Source organism: Crocodylus siamensis, chromosome 7 (assembly GCF_052110815.1).
Source record: "Crocodylus siamensis isolate JL-2025a chromosome 7, ASM5211081v1, whole genome shotgun sequence".
NCBI classification, from domain to species: Eukaryota; Metazoa; Chordata; order Crocodylia; family Crocodylidae; genus Crocodylus; species Crocodylus siamensis.
This window is the reverse complement of record NC_143401.1, coordinates 97,649,052-97,671,053: the sequence shown is the minus strand read 5'-3', so window position 1 is coordinate 97,671,053 and position 22,002 is coordinate 97,649,052. Positions and strand designations below refer to the sequence as shown.

Genomic DNA, 22,002 nt, shown 5'->3' with positions numbered 1-22,002 from the left:
ACTACCATTAATTTATGATTAAAAATGTGAGCAAGAAAAGCGTGGCTGTGTTGAAGAGCACGCAGACCCTTGCACTCTCTTGTTCTTTATCCCTTGGGCGCCCAGCACAGGGCGGCGCCATGTTGAAGGCGGGCACCCCTCTGGCGTCGCTGCCATCTTTACTGCGGGCGCGCGCGCCCTCTTAGGGCCCGCCCACGCCTGCGGCGACGATGACGTCAAGGGCGGGGGTGGGCGGTGCGCGGTGGAGTCACGGGAGGGGGGCGCCCCGCCCTCCGGCACTTTCCCGCGGTGGAAGACGAAGCCCCGCCCCCCAGTGGTGGCACGGCGCAGCCACGTGGGCCGTGGGCGGGGCGGGGCGGTGACGCGGCCGCACCCCGCAGCCGCCCGGCCCGTGCGGCGGGGCTCGAGGGGGGGCAGGTGGGCGGCACGCCGGGACCCCGCACCGCGCGGGTTGGTGGCCCTGGCACGGGTGGAGCCGAGCAGCGGGCGCAGGAACGGCCCGTGCTGGCCGGAGCGTCTTGCCCCCGCGCTCGCGCCGCGGCAGGAAGGGACGGGACGGGACGGGTCCCCCTGCTCGGGCCGGTGCCCGGCGGGCTTCCCCAGCCCCGCGGGCTCGGCTCGGCTCCGCCCCGCTTCGCGGCCCGCCCCCGGCGGCTCCGGCCGGGCGGGAGCGGGTCTGCACCGCCCTCGGGCTCGGCGCTCCCGCCCGCCCGCCGCGCCCCGCACCCACCCCGCGGGCGGGGCGGGACGGGGCGGGGCCGGTGCCCGCGTGCGCGTCTGCCCGTGCACGCGTGTCCGTGACGTGTGCGCGTGCAGCTCCGCACATACGCGTCCATTTGTGTGCCTGCGCGTGCGCGTCCCGGGCGGGCGGGCCACGGGGAAACTGAGGCAGGGCCCCGCCCTCCCCCCCGCCCCCGCACATCCGGCTGCCCCTCCCCCACGCGGAAGGCGCTGCGGCAGCGCGCGCGGTCCCGGGCGGCGGGGGCGCGCGCGGAAGCCGCCGAGTCCGGAGCGGCGCGCGCCCGCCCCTCCCCCTCCCCGCCCCCCGCGCGCGCGCCCGCCGCCGCCTCCCTCCTCCTCCGCCTCCTCCCCCGGCGGCGGCGGCGGCGCGCGGAGCAGCGGGAGCGCGCGGCGCGGCCCGGCATGTGAGCGAAGATGTCAGTGGGCTGCGCCTGCCCCGGTGAGTGCGCGCGCCGCCCGCCGGGCCGGGGCCGGGGCCGGGATCGGGGCCGGGGGCGACCCGCGGGGACGTGCGCTCGGGCCCCCCGGCCGGGGGGGGAGGGGGCGCGCGTGTGCGGCCGTGCGTGCGGGCCAGTGTGCGCGCGCGCTGGCCCCAACCCCCCCCCCGCCCCCCGGGGCCTGCCCCCCCGCCCGCGCAGGGGGGCCGGAGGCCGCTGGGGCTGAACCCGCTGGGCCGCGCGCGGGGGGGCGGCGTGTGCCCCGCCGCGCTGTGCACAGCCGAGACCACACGTACATGCAGACACATGTGTGCGCATACGCGTGCAGGCAGACACACACACGCCTGTGCACGCACGCGAGGGTGCGCGGGGGTGCGTGCACATGCCCACCGTGCCTGCCCGCGAGCGTGTGTGCCTGCGTGCAGGCGTGCACATGTGTGTGCGGGTCCCCCCCGGCTGCCAAGATGGACGCGCAGGAATCCTGGCAGCGGCGGGAGGAGAAGCAGAGACGTAAACAAGCCGGGGGGGGCAGGAGGCCCCGCGCCGCCCCCGCCCGCCCGGCCGCGCCGCGCCGCGCCGCGCTCCCCCGCGCGGCTCCGCCAGGCCGGCCCGGGCAGGGCGGCTGGGCCGCTTGCCAGGCTCCTCCCGACCTCAGGGGGCCGCGGCTTCCCGAGCGCCGCGGGGCTTTCCCCAGAGTAACCGCCCCCCGCCCCCTGCGTGGCACCGAGCCCGGTGGCGCCCCCGGGACATGGGACCGCTCTCCCCGGGCACGGGGGGCCGCCTGTGCCAGCGTAGCTGCGCCCACGGCTGCCTCCTCCCCCTGCCCTCGGCCTTCCCGTCAGCTGCCCACCAGCCCGCGCTGCAGCGGGAAGTCCCCTTCCTGACCCCGGCGGGGGCAGCTGGGCCTGGAGCATGCGGGCTGGCCCTTGAGGGCCGAGCTTGTCGCTGCCCCGCAGGCCCTGGCAGCTGACGCCGCTCTTGGGGTGAGCAGACGGTGCCCGGGGATGCCCTCGCCTGCCGCGCCATTGCCACGTGACCGTGCAGGCTGCAGGGGGGCAGACCCCGGGCACCAGCAGGGCAGCAAGGAACCAGGGCTGGCCACGGGTGTTGTGCACATGTGTGCAGTGCGTGCATGCATGACTGCACGTGTGATGGGTACATGTGTGTGCAGCCCACGTTGGCCGGCTGCAGGCGTGTGGGGTCTGGGGTGTTACCCTGTCCCCACAGTGCTGCAGGATTGAGCCTGGTGGGTGGGGGGGCCTCCTTGCGCCTCTGGCCCCTGGCAAGCTCCTGACAGTCCCTCGGCTGCTGCCCGCGTGTGCCGGGCCTGGGGCCTGTGTGCGCCCAGGCCGCTCCCGGGCGGCAGGGGCAGTAGCCGCCACATCCTCCCCCTTTCCTGGGGGCCCTGGTCCAGCTGCCTGGGGGCACGGGGCCTGTCCCAGGCTCCGGGCCCCCCAGACCGGGTGGCAGGCAGGTCCCGGGCTGGGGAGACCGGACAGACGCTGCCAGGGTCAGAGGCCCCTTTGCTACCTCCGGCCCCACCGTTATCAGCCCGCAGCACGGCCGGCTGGCACTGGGCAGGGGCAGAGCCGCGGGAGTCCCGGCCCCCCCGGCTCTGCCTCGTCCCCACGGGGTGCAGGGACCCCCTCTCTGGGGGGCACGTCCCCCCCAGCTCTGCCACCTGCCCTGGCACAGAGGGCCTTAATCTCTGCTGCCAGGGCTGCTCCCGCTGGCCCCACCCGCCTGGCGCCTGCTGATAACAGCCCCCTCCCCTGGGGCCTCCCTGCCGCCGAAGGGGCTGTGCTGGGGTCTCGTCCCTGGGGTCCCTGCCTCAGTTCCCCTGCCGGCAGCCGCGCATGAGTCTGTGCTCTCCCTCGCCTGTCGCGGGGTGAGCAGGGCTGCGTGGAGGGCATGTTGCTGCGTGTAAGCGTGGTGGGGCCTAGCACCTGGGACGTGAGCTCTGGGAGACGGGCATGGCTGCCCCTGGGCCTGGTGAGTCAGTCGGTGGCCCCAGCGAGGCCTGGCGTTGGGCCTGACAAACCGGCTCGGGCGCGGGGGCTGGGGAGTCTCCTCCCTCTGGAGCAGGCACCCCAAGCCCCCTCCCAGCACGTCCCAGCAGGGCTGGGCCCAGCTGCAGGGAGCCCAGGGGCTGGGGGGCTCCAGCTCCACGGGCCCTGATTCTGGCCGGGCCCCCCATGTGCCAGGCGCGTCACTCAGGTCATCGGGGGGCTGGAAAGGCTGCAAGGATGCACGCGTGTGCTGGTGCATATGTGTGTGTGCACATACGTGTCCAGTTGGATGAGCAATAAGGGTGCATGTGTGTGCAGGTACACGTGTGTGTGCGTACCTACGTATCCAGTTGCTTGGGTGTGGTTGGTTGGGTAGGCAGCAGAATGCACATGTGTGTGCAGGTGCATGCATATGCAAATTTGGATAGGCAGTCTGGGTGTACGTATGTGCTGGTCCATTCGTGAGTGGTTCTGTACACACCCTCATGGCTGAACAGGCAGCAGGAGTGCACGCAGGCGTGCACGTGTGCACACATACATGCTCAGTTACACCTGTCTGCAGGGTTAGGTAGGCAGCAGGGGTGCACATGTGTGCAAGTGCATGTGCGTGTACACATAAATGTCTAGTTGTACATGTGTGCAGGGTTGGGTAGGCAGCCGGACTGCACACGCGTGCACGTGCATGCTCCCATGCATGTGCAGTGTCTGGGATGACGCCCCAGTTGAGGCCCAGTGAGGTCCCTACCCCATAGGGAGGGTGGTAGGGGGCAGCATGGAGCAGCCTGGAGACCCCCAGGGCCTGAGTTCTCTGTACCCTGGCCTAGACCTTGCACGCGCTAGTGCAAGCACCCGGCGGGCCTGGGCTAGGATCCAGGAGCTGCCTGTCCTGCTCCACCCCAGAGGTGGCCACATCTGAGGCCAGGACAAGGGTGGGGTGGTGCCTGTGGGCTCTCCTCCCCCGCGCCTCGTTAATTATTAACTCCGGGGTCGCCAGGAGCAACTAGGGCCACTGCACTGGGGTGCTGTTGCCTGCAAGGGCAGGACGGGGTGCGCGGGGTGCCAGTGCCTCGCACCCAGGGCAGCCTGGTCAGGACGCTCTCCACACCAAGGTCGGTGGCCTCTTTGTGCCCCAGGGCTGTAGGTTGCCGGGCCCAGCCTTGTCCCTCGCGTTGTGTCCTTGTGTCGGCGGGGGTCGTGGGGGAGGCCGGGCTGAGGGCAGCGTGCAGAGGCTTGCGTGCATGTGCCCGTGTATGGGTGTGCTCCTGGGTGCGCACAGGCCTGTGCTGGTCTGTGCCTGCCTGCGCCGCACTGACACGGGTGTGGGGGCGTGCGCCGCGGGAGCACCGGATGCGGGCAGCCCCTTGGCAGCGTGTGCTGGCTCCCCCCCAGGGGCCTGGCGGCGGTGGGGGTGGCGCGGCCCAGCTGCGGCTCCTCGGCTTCAGCTGCAGGGAGTCAGGTTTCATCTCCCGAGGTGCCTGGGTTCAGTCCCTGGCCATGGTGGCAGCTAGATGGCGTGTGTGTGTGCATCTCTCTTTGCTTGTGTGCACGTGCGTGCATATGTGTGCACGTGTATATGCATGTGCACGTATGTTTGTGTGCATGTGTCTTGGTGTGTGTAAGTACGTGTGCACCTATGCACGTGCGTGTATTTCTGCAGGGGGGGTGTCTGCATGCATGTATGGGTGCAAGAGTGTGCATGTCTATGCATTTGTGCGTGCATGTATGTGCAGGTATGTGTTTGCATGCATGCGTGCAAGCATGTGCATGTCTGCACACGTATGTGCTTGTGTGCAAGTGTGTACATCTTTGCATGTATGCATTTGTGTCTGCATGTGCACATGCACGTGTGCGTGTAGTGCTAGGGCCAGGGCCTGCCCATGCAGGTGCCTTCCCCAGCTCCCGCAGCACACACCACCAGCCCTCGCTTGCAGGCTGCCCTGAGAGACCCCCTGGGGCGGGCAGACGTTGAGCCGGGGGCACTGGGGCACTCCCGCCCGCCCCGCGTCTGCACCCCCAGGGACCTGCTCTGCTGCCGTGTGCAGCGCCGGGCCTGGCACGGCCTCTGGGGCCCAGGGCAGGGCCCTCGGCCGGTTGGGCGGTGCCAGTGCCTGGAGCGCTGGGCTGGGCAGGTCACACCTTGGAAACCCCCCCCCCCCCCCCCCAACGCTGCCAGGCCCCGGGGGCGGGGGTCTGTTGATTTGCTCATTTTGAAGGAATTTGGCTTTCTTCGCACGCCAGAAATTCTCCTCGGACCCGTAGCCGGCCCAGGAGGTCGCAGTTGCTGTGCGCAGTCCTGCCATGGGCCGAGCCCAGAGCCGGCATCTCTGGAAAGCAGAACCAGGGGCTTTCGCTGCATTGCTGTGTCTCCCACCTTGAGCCCCTGCTGCCCCCGGCTCCCCTCTCTCCCTGCTGCTGGGTACCTGGGGCCGGGGCTGCAGCCCTGCGGGTGCCTGGAGCACCAGCCTAGCCCAGTGGCTCCGTGGGGCACAGCCTCACCGCGGGAGGCTTTTACTGAAGCAAGGGCAAATGAGTGGCTTGGCTTGCTCCGTGCCGGACGCGGGGGAACTGGGGGAGATGAAGTGACTTTCCCAGGGCCGTGTGAGTCGGTGGCGGAGGAGGAGCCAGAGCTTGTGCTCAGCGCACTGGGCCATGCTGGGGCCTGGGAGCTGCCACCCCTGGCTCTTTGTGCAAGAACAGAGGTTTTCAGTCCTTCTGAAGCAGCCGGGTCCTGGCTCCCTGCGCCAGCGACGAGCCTCTGAGGCTGCCCGTTGCGCTGCTGCAGTGTCAGAGCTTTGAAGTTGGTTTTGTGCCGGCAGCTGGCTGGTCTGGGGCTCGGGACACGGGTTGAAGCCCGTGGGAGAGAGCATGGCGAGTGCAGCTCGGCCAGGACGGGGCAGGGCTGTGGCGCGGGGTGGCAGCATGGTGGAGGGACAGGCCAGGGCAGGCAACCGGCAGCCCCGTGCCCGGAGGATGGCACAGGCCGTGGTCCCAGGCTGGGCACGGCCTCCCCCGCTGGTGCCCACAGCTGGCTTGGCCCAGGCAGGATGTGAACCCAGGGCCCTGGGCTTGATGGGGCAGGCTCATTGCAGCCCCCCGCCCCAGCCCAGGCTGATGAGGCCCGGCTGACCCCACTCGTTCCCCTGCCCGTGCTGGCGGCGCTGACCCGGGCACGGGCATCGTCGGGCCGGGTCCTAATGCAGCCAGGGCTGGAAATGGGTTATTGTCTACATGGTTTTGCAAAGGTGCCCAGGGCAGGCGTGGGGTCGGCTGCCAGCGTTGGCTCTATGCGTGGGCTGCTGTGAGCCGATGCGTGCTGGGGCCACGCGTGGCACTGCCGGGACCCTCCATCCTGGGGTGTCCAAGAGGTGCCCGGCGTGTCCCAGCTGGTTCCTCGCTGGCCTGACCAGGCCGTGCACCCCGGCAGCTCTGGGGGTGCCCCCAAAGCCCAGCCCCCCGGGGCTCCGGGGGAAGCCCCCCGGGGCAGCGCCCGGGTCCCCCCGCAAGCTGCCGGGGGCCGGGGCGCTGGGGTTGCCCGGCGCCGTCTGGGGCTGGCTCGGGCTTTTGTTTTTCTCAGGCTGTGCGCGGCACAGCCCTCCCTCTCCCCGCCTCCTCCTGCCCGTGCGGAGCGCAGCCCCCGGAGCCGAGCCGGAGCCGGGGAGGAGGGCGCGCGGTGGGGCGCGGCGGGGCGCAGCGGGGCGCGGGGCGGAGGCCGTGCGGGCGGCCGTGCCCGCCCAGCCGTGCGCGCCAGCGCGAAGCCCCCAGCCCGGCGAGGCCCTGCGGGCAGTGGCGACGGCGGCAGCAGCCATTGTTCAGGGGGAAGCTCGCAAACAAAGGGCTCGGTGCGCTCGCGGAGCCGGCCTGCGGCCTGCCGGGAGCCCCGGCTCCGGGGAACTTCGCCACCGCCTCCCCCGGCCCCTGCCAGCTCCATGGCCTGGCAGCCGGGCACCGCCGCCGCCTGCTAAGTTTGCAGCTGCTGCCTTCTCCCTGGTAAGTGCCCCCGGGCCGCGGTGCGGGCGCCGGGTGCCCGCTCGGCCCGGCCCGGCTCCGTGCCCCGGCGGGTGCCAGTCCACCGGCGAGCGGGGGCTGTGCCGGGGCCGGGGGGAGGCGGGAGCCGGGCTCCGTGGGCCAGAAAGTTTGTCCACGCGCGGCCGGGCCCCCCCCAGACGCTTCCCGGGGGCTGCATGTGCGCGGTTCCGGTGCGGGACGGTGGGGGCGTCCGAGCCCCGGCAGCTGCTCCCCGCCCCCGGGCACCTGCTGGGGGGCAGCGCCACCCCACACCGGCACGCGGCCCCTTCATTATCGAGCTCCTGCGGGCTCCCCCCCGCAAGCGCTGGACCCGCCGGTCCCTTCCTGCACGTGCTGTCGTGGGCGTGGGGCTGAGGACCGCAAACTCGTGGCACTAGTGACTTTGTGCCCAGGCCCCGCAGGGGACTACTTTGGGGGCTCCAGCCCTGCTCGGTAAGGGACGTGCCCGGCTGCGGGGCTGGCATGGGCGCGGGTGCAGGTGGTGCTGGGCTGCGTGGGCTCGTCAGCGCGGGGCCGGGGGGCAGGCTGGACCCCTGCTCTGGAGTCGGCGGGGGCGCGGGGTCCGGCCGCCTCGTCCCGGCTGAGCCGAGTGGCGGCGTGAGCTGTCCCTCCGGCGCGGGTGTCTGTTGTGTTCCGCAGATGTACAGTGCCAAGCGCAGCGCAGCTCCAGCGCCGAGCCGCCGCGTGCATCAGGGGTTGCCTGGGGGGCCCGGTGGCACTGGCACCCCGTCCGGGTCCCGTCCAGCACCTTCCCCCGGCTCCAGCGGGGCTTGGGGGTCTCTGTGCTGGACCCTTGTCTCCGGCCCTGGCTGGAGCAGGTGGGTACAGAGTTGAGCCCTGGGGGAGACGTGGGCAGCACCAAAGCGGCCCCGATCCCTGGGCCCATCTGGGGGGAGGAACCCGCCTGCCCCTGCACGTGTGGGGGGGCAGAAGGCAACTCACAGAATCAGGCCCACGCCTGCGCACAGCCTCCTGGAGGGCCCCTGGCAGGGGGCGATGGCTGGGTTGGGGTTGGGGCAGGGCCGGGCCTGCCTCACTGTGTGTCCTGGCCCCCACGCTGCAGGGAGATTCCCCGGCCCCGTTGGGCTCGAGGCTCCTGCTCCCTGGTGCTGGGGCAGCCTCGCGGGTCCGGGGCCTGGCCGTGTCTTCGCCGTGCCCCAGCACGGGGTGGGGACGGGGGGAGCTGCCAGCATGCTGCGGAGCCCCTGCCCCAGCGCCCGGGCGCACAGCGTTTCAGCCTCGGTGGGTTTTCCTCGCAGCTGCGCAGGGAGCGTGGGAGCCAGCACGACGCCCTGGCCCAGGGGGCTCGATGCTGGTGGGGGCGGCCGGCATCGCAGCTGCTGCGCTCAGGATCGGGGCCCACGGGACACCCAGCCCCGCTGCAGCCTCCCTCCCCTGGTCCCAGCGCCCCCGGGGTGATGCCCCGGGCCTGCCCCGAGCAGGGGGCAGCGTGGGGGTGTTACGAAGCGTGCGTGCTCCCTGCTGCCCCCGGGCTTCTCCCGTGGGGGCCAGCGGGGCGGCCCGGCGGGGCTGTGCCGGGGCCGGGGGCGCTGCGTCGGGCACGGGGGGCCGGCGGTCTCCCCACGGCGGGCCAGGCCTGGCGAGGCCGGCCCCACCTCTGGCAGGCAGGCGGCCGGCCGAGCGTCCCGGCATGCACCGCTGCCCTGATGCAAATGTGGGCGGGCCGGGCGGGCTGCAGCAGTGCAGGCTGGGAGCGGCCGCCCTGGGCCGTGGGGGTGGGCTCCGGCGGGGGCGGCCCCCCAGCAGGTCTGGGGGAGTCAGAGCAGTGGGGCCGGACCCTGATGCTGGCTCCCCCGGGCCAAGTGCGTAGCTAGGAAACATCGCTCGCGAGAGGCGTGCGCCGTGGGAGCGGCCCCGGGCACTTGGCCCCCCGTGCACCCCGGCCCCTCGTCTCCGGCCTGCTGCGGGCGTGGGGGTCCCGGCTACGGCCGCCCGCAGTGGCGGTGCATTGTTTGCACCTGCTGGGGCTGGGCGGGTTCTGGGGACGTGCGGTGGCCGTGCAGGGGGGTGCTGGGGCAGAGGGGATGTGGGGCAAAGGTGGGGGTGGAGGGTGTTCATCAGGCTGATATAGGGCGGGGGGGTGCGTGCATGCATGTCCACGTGTGTTTCTGAGGCTGATATAGGTAAAGGGATGCGTGTGCGTGTGTGTCTTTGCACTCCTGAGGCTGATGCAGGGGGGTGTGCACGTGTGTGTGTGCACGGGTGCATAGGCGTTCCTGAGGCCGCAGGCAGAGGGGTGCGAGTGCGCACATGCGTGTGTTCCTGAGCTTGCAGGGAGCCGGCGGTACGCCCCGGGGGAGCAGGAAGCCACAGGCCCCAGGGAGGGCTCAGGCCAGCAGCAGGTTTCTTGCGACCCCGGGGCGGGTGTGACGGGACTCCTTGCCCGGGCACTAGCGAGACCCGTGGGAGTGGGAATCCCTGGACGCCTGTGCTGGCGTGGTGCCCAGGAGGGGAGCCTGGACCGGGAGGGCCCCGGGGCCCCGCTCCTCCCAGGATCCTCTCTGGGCAGGTGCAGAGGCACGCGTTGCCAGCTGTGCCCAGTGCGGCCTTGCTGGAAATGCCCCGAATGCCCCAGGGCTCGTGCAGGGGATGCAGCGGGGAGACGGTGCTGGGTGGTGCAGGGGTCTGGGAGGCAGGAGGCTGCCCAGGGCAGGGTCCTCGGGTGTGCCAGGCCGGGGCGACCACGGTGCATGGGTGAGAGTGGATGCCTGGGGGAGGGGGCTTGGTACTAAAGTGGCTTTTGTTTGACCTGAAATATCTTGCGCGGGGGCGGGGGGCTGCGGCAGCTGCATGCCACGGAGCACTGCTCTCTGGAGCAGGGCCGGCCAACCTGTGGCACACGTCTGACGAGTGGCACAGGCAGCCTCTGCATGTGTGACGTGGGAGGTCGGGGAGGGAGCGGATGGCAGAGCAGCAGAGGGCGGGTGGCAGAAAGCAGAGCAGTGGATTGTGCCGGGGGAGGGGGGTGGCAGTGGTATTTGGGGAGGGTCCGGGGCTAACCTGGAGTACAGGTCGGTCGCCGCCACCCTCGCGGACCTGTCTGTGTCTGTGCAGGGAGGTTTGGTGCCCCCACGCTGGGGGGTGCTCCTGGCACAGACCCGGGTCCATTTGGCCGCGGCCGGCCGCAGCTTCGTGCAGTGGGCCCCCTCCGCGCGGCGAGCCGGTGGCACGGCCGGGTGCTCCCCTCGGCCCCCCGGCCCAGCCCGCAGGGAGCACCCCGACGGGGGCCGGGATGGTGCAGTCGGGTCTCAGCGCCACCTTGGCTCTCTGCACCCGTCTGTCTCGGGCTCCCCACGCCCAGAACCTCTCGGGCCGTTTGGCTGCACTCGTAAAAGCTGGTTTTCCAAGCCGGTTTTGTGCCTGTTCCCCTCCAAACACGGCTTCACACGTGTGAGCAAAGCGCTGCTGGCACAGCCCCCCACCTTTCTGCTCCGTGTCGGGAGGTTTTGCTCCCCCCCCAGAGGCGCTGGGCCTGGGGCTGGGCTGTGCCAGTGCTCCTCCTGGCACCGGCCCCGCAGGGTCCTGGCGGCAGGGTCTTCCCCCGCGCTCAGGCTCAGCCCCGCGCTGCACTGGGGCAGGAAGGGATTTCCCCCTGCTCAGACTGGTCTGCACTGGGGGCTTTGCCTTCCTCTGCAGCGGGGCACGGCCTGGCCTGGGCTCTGCAGCGCCCGTGACCTCCCGGCGGTGGCAGGACGCTGGTGGCTGCGGCCCCCCCGTTTCGCTCTCCCCCAGCGGGCCCGGGCAGCGCAGGGGCTGGAACCAGCCCTGACCCAGCGTCGGCTCCTCGCCCTCCGGACTTACGCTGTTGTGCAGCGTAGCAGGCTGTCCGTGACTGCCCCTTTTCACACTCAAACATGATGACGCCGCGTTTCCCCTACAGACACCATCGGCCCCTCGGCCGCGTACAAATCCCAGGGCCAGGCACTGGCAGGGAGCTGCGGGGTCGCAGCCAGTCCGAGCCCTGCCTGAGGCAGGATCCGCCCTGACAAAACCAGCCCGGGCAAGCCCCGTGTCCGACCCTGGAGCAGTGCCCCTCTGCCCTGCCGGAGCCGGGGGACAATTGTCCAAGGCCGGGAAACGGTGTCGCTGGAGCCCTGGTCCTGTTCCCTGACGCTGAGAGTGTGCGTCCCAGCCCCCCTGCACGTAACCCGCTAGCCCCCCGTCTCTGCAGGGCCGGGAAAGGGCCCAGGCGTCCTAGCCCCAGCCCCCTGCTCTTTGCCCAGCCGGGAATAGAGGCCAGGCTCCCGCCCTGGAGGGGGCTGAGCTGGGGTGGGGGGAGACGGCCCCGCGGGGCAGCAGCCCCCAGAGCTGCTGGGGGGGACCCAGAGCCGATGCAGGCTTGTCTGTCTGCGCCGTGCCTGGTCCCAGTGCAGTGGGGCTCGAGGTGGGCGAGGGCTGTGCCAAGCCGGAGCACCGTAGGGCCCAGCCCTGGGGGGGCTTACAAACTCCCCGCCGGCCAGGCCTGGCCTTCCCCAACCGCACGGGTGCACTGTAGGAAGGACACAGCCCAGCAAGGGTGCTCCCCAGGCACTGGCACGGGTGGGGAAATCGAGGCGGGGATGGCAAGCAGAGCGCCCGGCTCCGCGGAGAGCTGGGACACGGGCGCTGGAGGCTGGGGGGTTCCAGAAGCTCCTGGGACAGGATCAGGCCCACTCCCACCCCCAGCCTGGGGCAGCAGAGCCCCGTGGGGGGGCAGGGGCTGCGTGAGCTGCGATGCATTGATTTTACCAGGCCGAGGCTGGCTCCTGCGAGGGCTGGCACCGGGCCCCTCCCCTGCATAGCTGCAGCCCGCTGACCCGCGAGTGATGCCCTGCTGCAGCTGCCCCCCCGCGTCCCGGGGCCTTGGCTGGCTCCCGGGCGCGGGGCACCAGCTCCAGCCCTGCCCAGACTCGGCGGCTCCAGAGAGGCCGGGTTGGGATCGGCGCTGGGCTCTCTCTGGGGGCTGGGCCCGCGCCAGGTGGGAGGGGCCGGGGCCCCGATCCTGCCTGGGGGAGCCAGAAAGGGAGGGTTGGCACCTGCCGGGAGAGGGTCTGGGGGGCTCTGTGGGGCTGGTCCCTCTGTGCTGCCAGGGTTCGGGGCCGCGAGCTGCGCTGACCTGCCCCTCATCTCTCTCCCCCAGGCTGTTCCTCCAAGTCGTTCAAGCTGTACTCGCCAAAGGAGCCCCCCAACGGCAACGCCTTCCCCCCCTTCCACCCAGGCACCATGCTGGATCGAGATGTGGGGTGAGTGGGGCTGCGCGGGGGGAGGCGTCTGGGGCCACGGGGCGGGCAGGGACCCGCAGGGTCCCATCCAGGCCTGAGGCAGGATCAGCCCCATCCAAACCAGCCCAGACAAACCCCGTGTCCGAGCTCGGGGCCACACGACACAGTTGCCCCTGACACAGCCCCAGGCATCGCCCCCGCCCCCAGGATAGAGGGGGGCTGCAGGCGTCGACGTCCTGCTGCCGGGGGGGTCACGGGCACTGCAGAGCGCCCAGGCCCAGGCCGTGCCCCCGCTGCAGAGACAGGCAAAACCCCCCAGTCCGCACCAGTCTGAGGAGGGGGGAAATCCTTTCCTGCCCCAGTGCAGCCTGAACGCAGGGGCAAGACCCTCCCGCCAGGACCCTGCGGGGTTGGTGCCACGACGGCATTGGCACAGCCCAGCCCCAGCCCGGGCTGCAACACCCAGCGCCTCTGGGGGAGGATTAAACCCCCCGACACATGGGGCAGAAAGGGCGGGGGGAGCAACCAGCACAGGACACCCCACAGCAGAGCATGGGCATTGCTGCACCTGGACCCTCCCCCACCAGTGCCCGCCCTGCCTCTTCTTGAGTCCCCCCAGTTCCCTGGTATCTCTTCCCCGAGCACCCCCCGGCCCCGGTGCTGGTGCCCATTGGGTCAGGTCCAGCGCCCTCCACTCCTTGCCCTGGGCCCGTGTGGTGCTTGGGTGGAGCCCCTGGTCCCAGCGGTGGCCCCGTCACTCCTGGTCATGGGCAGACGCAGCCTGGCCCCGGGGGACATCCCGAGCAGTCCCATGCCCAGAGGTGGCATGTCCCGGTGCTGGAGGAGCCTCCGTCCAGCTCTCCCCGTCTGGGCTCGGGGTCCCCGGTCACGCACCCCAGTTCCGGGCCAGGCCAGAAGCTGCCGTATCTCCCTGGATATCGCAGGTCAGGTCCCCGAGGGCTGGGGGGATTCCCTGTGCAACCACAGCTGACTCTCTGCTGTCGTGCTTGCTTATGTCTCCACAGTCCCACACCCATGTACCCGCCGACGTACCTGGAGCCTGGCATCGGGTAAGTACGAGCTGCGGTGGGGGAGGCACGCATTGGGCTGGCAGCTGAGCCCTGCGTGTGCATGCATGTGTGTGCAGGGAGCTGCTTGCCTGCCGGGTGCTTGGAGGAGCGTGTGCCCGCGTGGTGTATACGTGTGGGCACAGCTGCCCCCTGCTGGGTGCTGTCACGCTCGTGGTGGCACACACCTGTTGTGTCCATGCAGCAGCTGCCGATGCCTCCTCAGCTCCTGCCCCCTGTGCTGGCTGGGGGGCCAGCACCATACATCCGCCTGGGCACCTCGGGGTCTGGGCATGCCCCTGGTGCTGGTGTCCAATTTGCAGGGGGGCAGGCAGGGCTGTCCTGCCCCCACACAGCCCCTACGGCCCCAGGGACAGAGCCCTGAGCCCCACGGGTACGCGGCTGGGCTGGCGCAGCTGGGAGACTAAGCATCCTGTGCCCGGGCTGCTGGGGGGGGGTGCAGGGCCTGTCGCCTGCCCCCCACCTAGATCTGACGGCGCCCTGCGCTCTCCCGGCAGGAGGCACACGCCGTACGGGAACCAGACCGACTACCGGATATTTGAGCTCAACAAGCGGCTGCAGAACTGGACAGAGGTGTGGGCCTGGGAAGGGGTCAGGACCCTGGGTGAGGGCCTGGGGGGCCCAGGCAGCATAGGGGAGGTCAGGGTAGGACATGGCTGGGGCAGAGTGGGTGCCAAGATGGACATATGGGTGGTACTTGGTGCCTAGCCCCTGAGAGACCCTGCCCCTTCCTCATGTGCTCAGCTGGGCTCCTGAGCTCTGGCCAGGGGTGCGAAGCCATGGCCATGCCCTGATGCCACCATGCTTTGCACCCAGGAGTGTGACAACCTGTGGTGGGACGCTTTCACCACCGAGTTTTTCGAGGACGATGCCATGCTCACAATCACCTTCTGCCTGGAGGATGGACCAAAGAGATACAGTGAGTGCCCCCCATCCAGGGTCATCCTGGAGCCAGCCCCACAAAGGCTGAGGCTGCACAAGGGCTAAGGGCTGTCTTGCCCCAGGGGCAGGCCCCCAGCTTCCCCCGGGTCTGTGGGTCCGTGGCTGTGTGGTCTGGGGCTGTATGGATCTGCTGTACAGCCCCAGCATGGGCATGGAGACAGGCTTGGTAAGGAGAACCAGCTGGCTGCTCAGGGACCCACGTGATGGGCACCCTGGAGATGCTGGGCGCCATGGGGACAGAGGCCTGGAAAGCAAACCACAACGTAGAGCGGAGAAACCAGAGCAGGGGTCCGGCCTCACCCTGCCTGGTGTCCCCAGGGAGGAGGGGGACTGTCCCACTGTCCTGGCAGCGGATGCCCCCTGCCTGTGTCACACCTCCAAGAGGAGCTGGAGGAGCTGGAGAAGGTGCAGAGAAGGGCAGCGGGGGTGATGAGTGCTGTGGGGGGACTTCCATGTGAGGGGGGACTGATGGGGCCAGGCCTGGTCAGCTTAGACCAGAGACATTGGAGGAGGACAGGAGGAGAGATCAGACACGTGCTTGGGGGAAAGGGGCATTGGTCGCTATTGAGCAGGGAGTGCGGGGCACGGCCTCCGCATTGGACCTGCCTGGACCTTGAAGGCTGCAAGGAGGCGAGGAGCAGGGGAAACCCTGCTGGGACCCAGTCACTCCCGTCCAGCTCCGCTCTCTGTCCGTGTGACACGGGAGGCTGGGCAGGACGAACCAGGGTCTGACCCCGTGCAGGGCAGCTCTGATGTTCTCACAACCCCTGGCCAGGGAGTGTTTGGGGGGGCTAGCTCTGGGGTGCAGGTGGCTGACGCCGTTTTCCCTTCCCTCCTGCAGCAATCGGCCGGACGCTGATCCCCCGCTACTTCCGCAGCATCTTCGAGGGGGGCGCCACGGAGCTGTACTATGTGCTGAAACACCCCAAGGAATCCTTCCACAACAACTTTGTGTCCCTCGACTGTGACCAGTGCACCATGGTGACCCAGCACGGCAAGCCCATGTTCACCCAGGTAGGGGTCACGGCTGCACGGCCTCCCGTGGCCACCGCCACATGGCCCTACTCCTCCAGGGGCCCCGGGACTGACCTGCCCGCATGTCCCCAGGACTTTCTCAGAGCTGCTCTTTGGCACTTGTGTGAGTGGAGGTTGCCCATGCCAGCCTGGGCACCCCGTCCTGTGCCCGTCTATGCCCCGGCCTCCTGCACCAATGGGTCAAGTGCCTGTGGTCATGACGTGCTTGTGCCTGCCTGTCTGGCGGATGCTGCGCATGGCATCTCGTCTCCTGGCACCCGCCCCCCGCACTGCACAGGCCGTGATGCCCTGCGGAAGGTGACCTGCCGGGGCCTGGGCTGGGGGTGGGTGGCGCAGGAAGCTGGCAGCAGTGCGGGGAAGGGGCACGGTGGTGGTCTCTAGTGCCAGCGTGATGGGGCCTCATCACAGGTGTGCGTGGAGGGGCGGCTCTACCTGGAGTTCATGTTCGACGACATGATGAGGATAAAGACGTGGCACTTCAGCATCCGGCAGCACCGGGAACTCATCCCCCGCAGCATCCTTGCCATGCACGTGAGTGCACATGCGTGTACACGCACATGCAGGGGCGGTTGCCATGTGGTGGGGGGGAGCCCACACCTGGTGCACATCGTGGCATTCACGTGTCTCCCACAAGGTGGGAAAGGGAGGTGGGGGGTGCTGGGCTGTCTCTCCTGGGCCAGGGGGCTCGGGAGAGTCTGGCTAAGGGGTCTCAGCCTCCTGCATGCATGGGTTGGGCAGAGCTGGGGGGTGGGGGAACGCGGTCGCTGTTCCCAGCTTGGGGCTGATGCGTTGCTGTCTGCCCCCCAGGCGCAGGACCCCCAGATGCTGGACCAGCTGTCCAAGAACATCACACGCTGCGGGCTCTCCAACTCCACCCTCAACTACCTCCGAGTGAGTGCGGGGTGGGGAGGGCGAGCAGGGTGGGCTGCCAGAATCCCGGGTTCTCCGTCCACGTCTTGGGACCCCAGCCGAGACCGGCACGGGCTGAACTTGGGGCTGCCCAACCTGACCCTCTGTGCAAGGAAGGAGCTGCCTCAGGCCCCACCGAGCAACAGGACGACGGAGCGGGCTGGCAGAGGGCACAGTGGAGAAGTCCCCTGGAGAGAGCCCTGTCCCATGGCAAAGGCCCTGAGGCGTTTGGGCTGCTGTGGGGGCTGCAGCTCTGGGTCCTGGCAGGGGCAGCTCAAGGCCTCGTGTCTCTGGCTGCCATCCTGGAGCTCAGAGTCTGCCTGGGCCCCTTAGCGCCGAGCCCCAGATGCCATGGGGGATGTTGCTCTACATGCAGCTTTGGGCAGCCACTGGTGGGGGGTGATCCAGGCGCAGCGATGCCTGTGCTCTGCTGTGGGGGAACCCGGGTTCTGGGCTGTGCAGGATGCTCCCCCCTTCCCCTTTCTGCTCCATGTTTCTTGGTGTTTTTAAACCTCCCCCAGAGGCGCTGGGTGCTGCAGCCCAGGCTGGGGATGGGACGGGGCTGTGCCAGTGCTCCTGCTGGCACCAGCCCCGCAGGGTCCTGACTGGAGGGTCTTGCCCCTGCGCTCAGGCTGCACTGGGGCAGGAAGGGATTTCCCCCCTGCTCAGACTGGTGTGGACTTGGGGGGGTTTTGCCTGTCTCTGCAGCGGGGGCACGGCCTGGGCCTGGGCTCTCTGCAGCGCCCACGACCCCCCGGCAGCAGCAGGACATTGGCAGCCACAGCCCCCCTGTATCCCGGAGCTATCAGGGGTGACTGTCTTGCAGCACTGAGGTCGGACACGGGGTTCATCTGGGCTGGTCTGGACGGGGCTGCTCCTGCCTCAGGCAGGGCTGGGGCTGGGTGTGACCCCGCAGCTCCCTGCCCGCCCCGCGGCTCCGGGACTCCTTGACCCTGTGATGCAGCTGCTGGGCGGGGATGTGGAGAAGGGCTTGTGGGGCTAAGTCGTTGCCTGTTGCCAAGGTGTGCAAATCGGCATCTCACCTGTTCCCCCCGGGGCGGTCGCTGGGCAGGAACAGGAGGCTGTTGGGGCCGTGGTGGGCTCTGACCTCCCCACCATGCCCCTGGACGCCGTGCGTGGCCGAGCCTGACCCCTTCCTCCCGCAGCTCTGCGTGATCCTCGAGCCCATGCAGGAGCTGATGTCGCGACACAAGACCTACAGCCTCAGCCCACGTGACTGCCTCAAGACCTGTCTCTTCCAGAAGTGGCAGCGGATGGTGGCACCGCCTGGTGAGGGCCCCGCCGGCTTCCCCATCGATGCGGGGGGGTTGGGGTCCCAGCCCACCGGCTCTGCCCAGGGCCGGGGGGGCGCCCGGGTACCACTCCCAGCCCTGGCACCGAGTCCCCCAGGGATGAGTCATTAACCCTTCCCACTCCGTGGTGCTGGGCAAGGTGGGGGGGAGAGCAGTGGAGCAGGTGGAGCCCGGGGGCAGTAACTGGACGTGTGCCCCCAGCCGAGCCGGCACGGCAGCAGCCCAGCAAGCGCCGGAAACGGAAGATGTCGGGGGGCAGCACCATGAGCTCGGGCGGGGGCAACACCAACAACAGCAACAGCAAGAAGAAGAGCCCGGCCAGCACCTTCGCCCTCTCCAGTCAGGTACCTGTAAGCATCCCCTTTCCATTCTCTCTTCCTTCCTGGCCCCGGCGCGGCCCTCTCCCTCCCACCCGTGCGGCACGGGGCCTGGCAGGCTCGTGGCCAGCCCCGTGGGCAGGGACGGCCTCTCCCTGCAAGGATGACTAGCAAGGCTCTACGCTCCCCGACCCCTCCCCGTGCCCCCACGGGGCGATGGGGCTTGCTGGGCTCACTCGTGCTCACGTGGACCTAGGCGTACCCAGTCCCTGCTGCCTGGGGTTCAACCGTGGGCACGGGTGGCAGTGCCAGCACCTGGCACTAGAGCAGGGACCCCGGGAGGAGAGGACCGCAGGGAGACTGGGCCCAGCTGGTGAACCCCCCGCATGGGGTCCCCTTGTAGGGGCAGTGGAGATGCCCCATCCCGGGGGGTGGGGGGCTGCCAGCTCTGTGGGAGCAGTTGAGGTCCAGGACCTACGAACGGAGCTGCCCTGTGCTGGGTCAGACCCAGGTCCATCCTGCCACGGGCAAGTCTGATGCAGTTCACGGATGCCCCCAGCCACTTCCCCTACTCCCTGCTCAACAGCGACCAATGCCCCTTTCCTCCAAGCACGTGTCCGACGTGAATCTGGCTGATCCCTCAGCTTCCACCACATCGGGGGGCCACGAGCTCCCCTTTCATTCCCCGCTGGGTGGAAAAGCAAGTCCCAGTGTTGGTGTTAAATGACCTGCCTCCTAGTTTTGTGCAGTGACCAGCCCTTGCCTGGCGAAAGACAGTCAGGGATAAACCCCAGTGATTTCTTTTCTGCGTTTGCCCCTGGCTGGGCTGGGAGGTGCGCTGCCAGCTCTTGGGGGGGCCACGAGGGCGGCTGCCGGCACCAAGCAGGGGGTCTGGGAAGGCCTCGGAGGGCCGGGCTCGCCCCTGCCTCGATTATGTTTCGGGACCGTCTCCCCTTTCAGGATGTGATGGTGGTGGGCGAGCCGACGCTGATGGGCGGGGAGTTCGGGGACGAGGACGAGCGGCTCATCACGCGGCTGGAGAACACGCAGTTCGACGCAGCCAACGGCATCGACGACGAGGACAGCTTCAACAACTCGCCCGCCCTGGGCGCCAACAGCCCCTGGAACAGCAAGCCGCCCTCCAGCCAGGAGAGCAAGGCGGAGAACCCCACCTCGCAGGCGTCCCAGTAACGGCCCGGCCCGGCCCGGCCCGGCGCCCGCGGACTGAGTCCCAACCGATCTACCTGTACGTTTGCAAAGGAGAGTGACTGCGGCGGGACGCGGCCTGGCCCCGGGGGCGCCCGCCGGCCCGGCCCTGCCCTGCCCCCTGCCCCCAGGCTGCAGACAGCTTGCGATGGCGCCCCGGCCCCCTCCAGACACGTCCCGCCACCCCCGCCTCTGCACGCCAGACCCCCTTCTCCCTCGGGGCAGGGCGAGTGGGCTTGGCTTCATCCCCCCTCCCCCCTGCTCCCCTTTCCTCTCTCTCTTCCTCTGTCTCCATCTCATCCGCCCGGCAGCCCCTCGACTGGAAGCCTGCCGCCGGCTGCGCGCCAGGACTGATCGCTGGTGCCCGCCCCGGGGACCCGGCAGCCGAGCCGCGGGCGCCGGGTGTGGGGGTGTAGGGCCAGCCACAGGGAGCCGGGGAGAGCCAGGGCTGGGCCCCTGATCCCGGGGGTACGCTCAAGGCGGCGCCTCCTGTGGGCATTGGGCCGGGGGGCTGGCCTGGGGTCCAAAGCACTGGCGGGGCAGAGCTTTGTACAGGGGAGCTGGGCAGCAGGGGCAGGAGGGACCAGAGCAGGGCACCAGCGCCCCAGCTGCCCCCGCTCCCCTCTCGTCGCGGCCCCGGGCTCCCGGTTTGCTTTTGGATTTTTTTTTTTTTTAAATAATATTATTAAACTGGTAAGTTAAAAAGCAAAAAAGCAAAAAAAAAAAAAAAGCCCCCCCATCCCTCCCACCCTCTCCCCACTTTTTGTACCGTCTCCTCGGCCTCTCGGGCGTCTCCTTTTCTATACCCGGTTCAGAGAGCTTCAGACCAAGGAGAGACTTTGCAGACTTCCCCCCGGACCCCCCGTCCCCCCGTGGGGCTGGGGTGGCCCCCTCCTCCCCGGGCCCCCGCGGATGTGTGTGCTGTTGTCCCCGTCCCCGTGCCGCCCCTCGGGTTTGTGTACCTCGTGCTTGTACATTTGCGCGCTGTAGCCAGTGTGTGCGACTGTTCTTTCCTGTGTTCTCACTAGAGCAGCTGCCTCCGTCGGTGTTAGGGAAACACGAATACCAATGGCCACCATTTCCTCTCCTTTTTTTCAAGGCGATTTGTTCCTTCCCCGGAGGCCGGGGCAGGGCTGGGCTGGGCTGGGGGTGCCGTGGCACCGGGCACGGTCTGTAACTGGGGGGGGCTCATCCACCCGCTGGGGCGGGGACGACCTGATGGGGGCTGACCCGAGGCTGGATCCTGGAGGGGCTCCTCCGGGTCAGGCAGCAGCCCCGGGGCCCCGTGTGCCACAGCTACTGGGAGGCACCGCCGCATTGCACATGCACCGGCAGCCGTGTCCTGGCCGCCCCCGGGCATGGGCTTGGGGGGATTACGTGTCCAGGGGCAGCAGCAGCAGCGCCCCTCCCATCTCCGGCCCTGGCCACCCCCACATTGCTGCCGGTGGCCGTGGCTGGAGGGCAGGGGCCCAGCTACGTGGCAAGGGTCGTAGTGCTGGAGGGGTCCTGCCTGGATCCCTGTTTCGTTGCTGGTCGCTCAGGGGCATCCCCCGTGCAGCAGGGACCTGCTGTTCGACACCTCTTCTCCTGGCCCGGGCAGCCCCCTGCTCCCACCCCCCAGCCTGGCACTCGCAGGGCCCGGGATCAGGGCCCTGGGCTGGGGCAAGCTCTGTGCCTGCCCTGGCAGCAGGGCGGGGACTGGGTGCAGGAGCTGGGCCGGGGGGTCCCTGTAGCATGGATGAGACCAGGACACATGGCTCCTGCCCCCGCCCCCCCCCCCCCCCCCTTATATGCACAGTAGCCCCACCCCCTGGGCACTATACAGATGATAACCCCACCCCCTGGGCACTATACAGCCAGTAGCCCCGCCCCCGGGCACTATACTGATGATAGCCCTGCCCCCTGGGCACTATACAGGCAATAGCTCCACCCCCTGGGTGCTATACAGATGGTGACACACCCCAGCCCCGCCCCCCGGGCACGATCCAGGCGGTGACGCGTCCCCCGGCCCCCTGGGCACTATACTGCCTTTTCCTCCCTCCCCGCATAGTTTGTGCCATTTATGAGTCATGTACGGTACCAATAAAAGCGACTTTTTGGTTCGACGCTGCTCCGGGCTCTGATTTCCACGCGGCGCCCCCGGGGAGCCCCCCACCCCCCGCGTGGGCGCGGGGCCCTGGCTCGTGCTGCAGCTCGTTTGCACCCGGGCACTGGCCCAACGGTCCCTGGGCCTGGCGCTGGGGCCGGAGCGGAGCAGCCGTGCCAGGGCCTGGCCCCAGGCCAGCGGCGCCCCGGGCCGAGCGGGGTTGGTAACCCGGGCGCATTCCTCCTGCGCTTCCTTAGCGACGAGGCCCAGAAGCTGGGCCCGGGCCAGCAAACAGCAGGGCCAGGCCCGTCCGTGTCCGAGCCCCGGGGCCGGGAGCGTAGGGGGTTGGGGAGCCCCGCGCACTTGGACGCCCGCTCGAGCGCGGAGAAAAACAGTCCTGGGTAAAGCTGCTGAGGAATGGCTGAGACCGCGGTGACCCCTGGGCAGGCCCAGCCCCGCTTGCTCGGGCGTGCCCGTCGCGCTGCCCAGCCTGCAGGGCAAACAGCCCAGCCCGTCGCTCCCGCCCGGGCACTGGGGCCGTGCCCAGGGACCTTGCCCCGACGCGGCCCCCGGGCGTGCCCAGCTGCAAAGTTCGTTGCCCAGCTTCTCCTCTGGGTGGGCGGGGAGATGCCCCAGCCAGGTCTCTTGCCCCCTCCGGCCGGGGGGTCCTC

At 69.7% G+C, this 22,002-nt stretch overlaps 1 protein-coding gene across 7 annotated transcripts; it reads left to right on the top strand.

Moving 5' to 3' along the window:
- Positions 1-962: 962 nt before the first annotated feature.
- Positions 963-21,347, top strand: LDB1 (LIM domain binding 1). Of its 7 annotated transcripts, none has more exons than XM_090056987.1 (11): positions 963-1,180; positions 12,354-12,456; positions 13,461-13,505; positions 14,021-14,096; positions 14,340-14,442; positions 15,307-15,479; positions 15,909-16,031; positions 16,308-16,391; positions 17,576-17,699; positions 17,924-18,072; positions 19,000-21,347. In XM_090056987.1, the coding sequence occupies exons 1-11, from the start codon at positions 1,156-1,158 to the stop codon at positions 19,228-19,230; spliced, it is 1,236 nt and encodes a 411-aa protein (XP_089913113.1). In that variant the 5' UTR covers positions 963-1,155; the 3' UTR covers positions 19,231-21,347. The 7 variants fall into 7 exon arrangements, with proteins under 7 accessions (XP_089913113.1, XP_089913110.1, XP_089913114.1 ...); XM_090056989.1 differs by lacking the exon at positions 963-1,180 and adding an exon at positions 7,035-7,174; XM_090056986.1 differs by lacking the exon at positions 963-1,180 and adding an exon at positions 7,866-8,031 and having other exon boundaries at positions 17,924-18,066.
- Positions 21,348-22,002: the final 655 nt, after the last annotated feature.